The 5779-nt window shown below is 44.5% G+C and overlaps 1 protein-coding gene across 1 annotated transcript; it reads left to right on the top strand.

The window, feature by feature from the left end:
• The first annotated feature begins 1765 nt into the window (after positions 1-1765).
• On the top strand, positions 1766-4910 carry LOC136538229 (protein yippee-like). Its single transcript, XM_066530221.1, has 5 exons — positions 1766-2340; positions 2475-2518; positions 4133-4241; positions 4320-4375; positions 4553-4910. The coding sequence occupies exons 1-5, from the start codon at positions 2245-2247 to the stop codon at positions 4635-4637; spliced, it is 390 nt and encodes a 129-aa protein (XP_066386318.1). The 5' UTR covers positions 1766-2244; the 3' UTR covers positions 4638-4910.
• The last annotated feature ends 869 nt before the right edge of the window (positions 4911-5779 follow it).

The following is a 5779-nucleotide window of genomic DNA, read 5'->3' as shown; positions in this document are numbered from 1 at the left end:
ACCTGGGACTAGCTCCCTCTCTCACCTAGCTTGTAACCCCCTACTATAAGCACTTCGGTGTAAGGAATACAAGATCAATCTCCTAGACTAGACGTAGGGCACGAATTGCCCGAACCAGTATAAACCTTGTGTCTCTTTGCATCACCATCCGGAATCGGGAACACGCAGAACAAATTCATTAGTTGGTTGAGGACCCTTGGTCCAAAATACCGACATTAAGTAGACTTTTTCCGGGCATGATTGTTGCCTTGCCTTACGAAAAGCTAGAGCTGGAAGAACGAGGACTCCAAGATGGCATCTCTTTTTTCAGCTTTGTACCTCTACACATCTACCAGGGGCCAGTTTGGTTGCCGAATTTTTTGGCAAAACAACACTATAGCGTTTTCGTTGTTATTTGATAATTAGTGTCCGATCATAGTTTAATTAGGCTTAAAAGATTCATCTTGTGAATTTCATCTAAACTGTGTAATTAGTTTTATTTTTTATTTATATTTAATACTTCATGTATGCGTCCAAAGATTCGATGTGATAGAGAATCTTGAAAAATTTAGCATTTTTAGAGGGAACTAAACAGGGCCCAGCTTTGGACCATTGGGTAAAAGAGACAATAAGCCTACGGACATGTTTGACCGGTATATAAGCCGGTGGGTTCTGATTCAATAGTGTTATATGAGAGAGTATCAAGCTCTTGTCCCATAAATATATACATGGCCTGTAATTTTAGGCTGGGACTAACATTAAATCAGCCTATTCGTTTGATCGTTTCTGTGGTTTATAAGTTAATTAATATTGTTTTGTTGAAAGAGAAAAATACTATATCATGATTAACATACATGGCTGATAAAACAAATCAAGATGAATATTGCCTACGTTAGGTTTGCTCTCATCTTCTCTCTCCTCTGAATTGCCTTCATCCTTAGCTTTTCATATCTCGCATAACATGAATGTTTTCTTTTGCAGCAAGGCTATCGCATCTTCTGCAAGCCAATATGAAAGCCTGTAATAACTATCTCTACTAAATTGGCACAAATGTCAGGTGGACAGGGATGCAAGTATCTTCTCTACTATGGGCATGCTTAGTTCACCCGTCCTAAATTTTAGTCATTTTTAGTCACTAAAATATCAAATATCTTACTAAAATTTAGAGATCACTAAAATTTAATGACTTTTAGTTAGTAAGAGATAGCTAAAAATGATTAAAGTGTATATGGTACGGCTATTTTAATGAATGAAACTAAACAGGAATAACCACTAAATTTTAGTGGCCGCTCAACTTTAGTGGGTGGAACCACCCTAAGGGGTCGTTTGGTATGGCTCCAGTAGGTCCGGCTGACACCCTGACATGGAACACTGTAGCAATACTGTAGTCCGGAGCTAATTTTTCTCTTACCGTCTTTTTCTCTCACGGTAGCGTGGTGATGCCGAATTTCTGGGTCGTCCGGCTCCGATTCTGACACGCTACAGTGTACAAAACAGTGCAGGAGCCTCAGTTAGCACTCACTGTATGTCAGGAGGATAGGGACGAAGACACACGCCACGTTGAACGTTGGAGCAGAAATGCCACGTCACCGAAATTTCCTACACCTAACTTTCGGTCCCTGGAAGAAGAATTCTTTCTGCGGCGTCAATCCTCATATTTCTCCTTTTTATACGTCGCTGTCCTACTGTACTGTGACCAAAGTCAAAAAGGTGCACAGGAAGAGTGCAGAGATGCGGCTGAAACACGCCGGATCCGGCGGACAAAGCAGCGGCGCGCAGACACAATCCAGCGCGGCAGCGGCAGGCGCTGGCGTGCCGCGTGCAGGGTCGCTGTGCGAGCGCTGCCTGCGTCTGCTTCGCACGCACTCGCCCTTGTCATCGATCCTCCCCCCGCTCCCATCCGCAATCCCCACCCCCGCCGGGCCACTGCCCACGCCCCACAGCCATCCCTTCTCACCCGTTTCCCCACTCTCGCTTGCTTGCTTGCTGGTTGCTGCGAACAGACACCATCACAGCATAGAGTACTCCACAGCATACCACCGCTGCGCACACAGAACACCGGGAATAAACAACTCCCACTCCCACTCCCAGTAAATTTCGCGGCTCCCCAACCTCCGATTCGAGGAAGCTGCAGGAGGGGACTTCGAGCCGCGGCGATCGGGACAAGAGTGGCCCTCGACCCGTCCGCGGCTTGAATTGCCGAGAAACCGAGAGGGATTGGATTGGAGTGGAGTGGAGTTGCGGGAGGTGGGAGAGAAGGCAGCGATGGGGCGGCTGTTCCTGATGCACCTGGACGGCAATGTCTACAGCTGCAAGCACTGCAAGACCCACCTCGGCGTTGCCGGCGACATCATCTCCAAGGTTCCTCTCGACCTCTCCGCGTCTCCCCGCTGCCAAAAAAAGAAATTTTCTTGTTGATTTTCGCCGTCTCCGCGGCGGATGCGTGCGGTGAGGCTGACAGCGGTTGCTTTCCTTGGTGTTTCGATTTCTTCCAGGCCTTCCACTGCAAGCACGGGAAGGCGTACCTCTTCCATAAGGTGTAAGTGGCCTCTTGCCTTTCTCTTTGCTTTGTTCGTCGATTTCAGCAAAGCTTAGGTTGCGTGCGCGGTGCGCTATTAGATGAGTGTAATTTGGGGAAATGCAGCGCCGTCCTTTTTCATTTCTCTGCAGAATGTGTCTGGCTTCGGCCAGAGTGAATCTGTCAGCTGGTTATTTATGCTCATAGTGGCGCTAATCTGATGTTTCATAAGCCAAGATAGATACTACACCGATTTGCGGTGGCGTGTGGCAGTTTTCAGCCAGTGAGAGTCTTGTCTATTCCTTTCTAAAACCAGGAGAAACTTGGGGTACTTTGGAGTGCCTATTGACTTTTGAGGACTGAGATTCCAAAGCCACTATTTTTGGATAAGGAAAATATGTGAAGCAAGATTACAGAAGGAACTCATTTTAAATTATAAACTCTACTAAATTATCAGTAGATGGTTTGCATTGCATGGGTATACAACTATATGCTACAGCACCCACCCAATAGACAAATATCATTGTCTTAATCCTCTGTATGGAATAAATGGAGAAGAATCCACGAGACAAGGTGCGGTGGTTTCAACCCCCCACACCCACATTTCTTTCATCTATTATTCTCTTCTTTCTAGGGTGCGCTGGATATGCTGGAGGCACAATCTTCAGACTTACCTTTTTTCCTTAGAAATCTTTGTAGTGATCTAGTAGTAGTTGGCAAAGGTTCTTATTATTAGCGTTTATCTAGATTTATTTTCAGCACTTTATGTCTTAACAACTGGTCCCTAGTTCAACATTGGTCCATATTGTTCTGCCTTTCCTAGTTCAACATTGGTCCATATTGTTCTGCCTTTCCTCGACAAGTAATTTAAAGTGTGGTTGAATGGACCTCGATACATATGCTTGCAGCTCATGTCGGATACCAATTCTAGACAAGTAGCTTACTTCCAGACAATAACACTGTCACTTAAGTGGTCAATAAACCTTTGGATTTTGATCCTACTTCTGTTCGTAACCAAAAGTTAAGTCTAATGTTCTCTGCTGGTTGCTTCATATCTCATGCCATATCTGTGTATCGGTACTTACCGTTCTTTGTCGTGAAAGGAAATGTCGATGTGTGCATAAAAATGTTTTTTTTCTGTTACTGGACTCAGCACACGTGTTCCTAATACAAAGCTTCATTTGGAAGTAAATAACCATTATCTTCCATCACAAACCGGTTATGTACTTAGCTTTTCCTAGAGAGTATCTGTAACTCATTTCTCATAGAAGCCCACTCTAAACTAGGAGACAGTTAAGCTAGCTAGGCACATAAGCCTGATCTCAGGCAAATCTCTCCATTACCAAATTCGCTAGTACTCAATTATTGTCAGACCAGAGCTTCTGGTGCGGCAGAAAACAGATGTACTAGAACTGCTCAATAATGTGGCTTGGACAATTTGATGATGTCTTACCAACGAGAGGTCTAAATTTGGTAGTTGGTGATTCGATATCAAAACAGTTCATTAGCTCCAATATTATGCATTTCACTGTTTGGTAGGATTTACGGTGCAGCTTTTTCTGGAGATGAGTTGTATTTCTTACAGTATTCTGTCAGCCAGCTGATGTATCATTAACTCATGTCTGTTATGCCCAGTGTCAATGTGACTTCTGGAGTAAAAGAAGATCGCATGATGATCACAGGAATGCATACTGTTTCTGATATCTTCTGTGTTGGCTGTGGATCCATCGTTGGATGGAAATATGTAAGATTTGCAAAGGTTATTTCATAGTGTCCTTTGTATATTGCCTTGCATCTAAGTTTTTATGATGCTCTTCTCTAGGAGGCTGCACATGAGAAGAGCCAGAGATACAAGGAAGGAAAGTTTATTCTGGAGAGGTGATGGCCGCAACATTCTATCATGGTTTTGTTGCCTTAGATTTGTCCTTTCAAAAAAAATGAAAGAAATTGTCCTCTGTTCAAACAGATCTGTGACTCAGTTTGCAAAATGCCTCATTGACTATTATATTGCTAATCTTGAATTGACTCACTGCAACAAAATTTTATTCTAAGCAGGTACAAGGTGTCGGGCCCTGATGGAAGCCAATACTGGATTGCACCAGATGTTAACTTGGGCGGAAGCGACGCTGATGATGTATGAAGTGCAATTCAACAAGCTCAAGCCTGTTGTTCATCCCCTGTAAATAACCTGGGTGTTGTTGCTCTTTAGTCAGCCGGGGATTGCTCCCATTGAAAGAATCCCCGGCGTAAATTGTTGTTGTTCTAGGTGACATGATCATATCCCTTCCACTGTCCCTGGAAGTCGTTGGATGTTTCTGTTGTATATGCGTGTAACCTGTAACCTGTGTTGCTTATAAGCCCATGTATGCCAAGCGCTAATGACCAAATAATTGAAGTAAGTTTCTCATCTCAAGTGTCTGATCGACCTGGGTGCCATGCTAGGACTGAATGTATGTACAGATCTGCGTTATATTGTGTGTTCGGTTCCAAGGTCACTCTAAATAATCGAATAACCAATATAATTGCACGCCTGTTTCTAAGATGCACAGTGCTACTATCATGTCTACTGTGGGCCTGTGTGGTGGAGCCCTGCTTCCAAATCTTCGTTTTAGCTCTTGATATTTTTTTTTGAGTGATTCTAGTGGGGAAGCTAGCGAGAATTAATTTTGGTGTGATTTTTTAGCAATGGTGAGTAGATTTTTTTTTACTCTCAGCTCCTAGTGTAATGCTCTTCACTAGAATCTATGCGGAGTTTCGCTGTTTACGTGAGGAGGAGTGATTCTCGATTTCTCGTGGAGAACCCAAACGACCCCATATATAACAAGTCCGAGCATGATCCAGTTTTACTCAGCGACGAAGCCAGCGATGGGGCTAGGGGGGCTCTAGCCCCCCCCCCCCCCCCCCCCCTATCGATCCTGGGCACGTGGAGCCCCCCCTAAGCCCTCCTAATTTTTTTTCTGGCTTCGTCACTGGTTTTACTCATCTACAGAAATAACTTCATCATCAAACAGAAGGGGTCGACCATGATCTAGTTTTACTAATCAAATAACTTCATCATCATCAAACAGAAGGGGGGGGGGGGGGGGGGGGGGGAGATGGTGGTGAGAATGAATTGGGGTGTGTCCGCTGGTCAGCAATTTGGGACCGATCGATTGGTTTTCAGTCCACTGCACTGGACCAAGTACGATACGATCATACGACATGTAGTTGATCACCATCAGCGGGGAGAAAGTCAACCGTTTGGGACTGTGTGTGTGGGGATCCACCGATGCCTTGCCTCTG

Source organism: Miscanthus floridulus, chromosome 2, assembly GCF_019320115.1.
Source record: "Miscanthus floridulus cultivar M001 chromosome 2, ASM1932011v1, whole genome shotgun sequence".
In the NCBI taxonomy this organism is placed as follows: domain Eukaryota; kingdom Viridiplantae; phylum Streptophyta; class Magnoliopsida; order Poales; family Poaceae; genus Miscanthus; species Miscanthus floridulus.
Note: the sequence above shows the minus strand (reverse complement) of the source record. Positions and strands in the feature narration are given on the sequence as shown.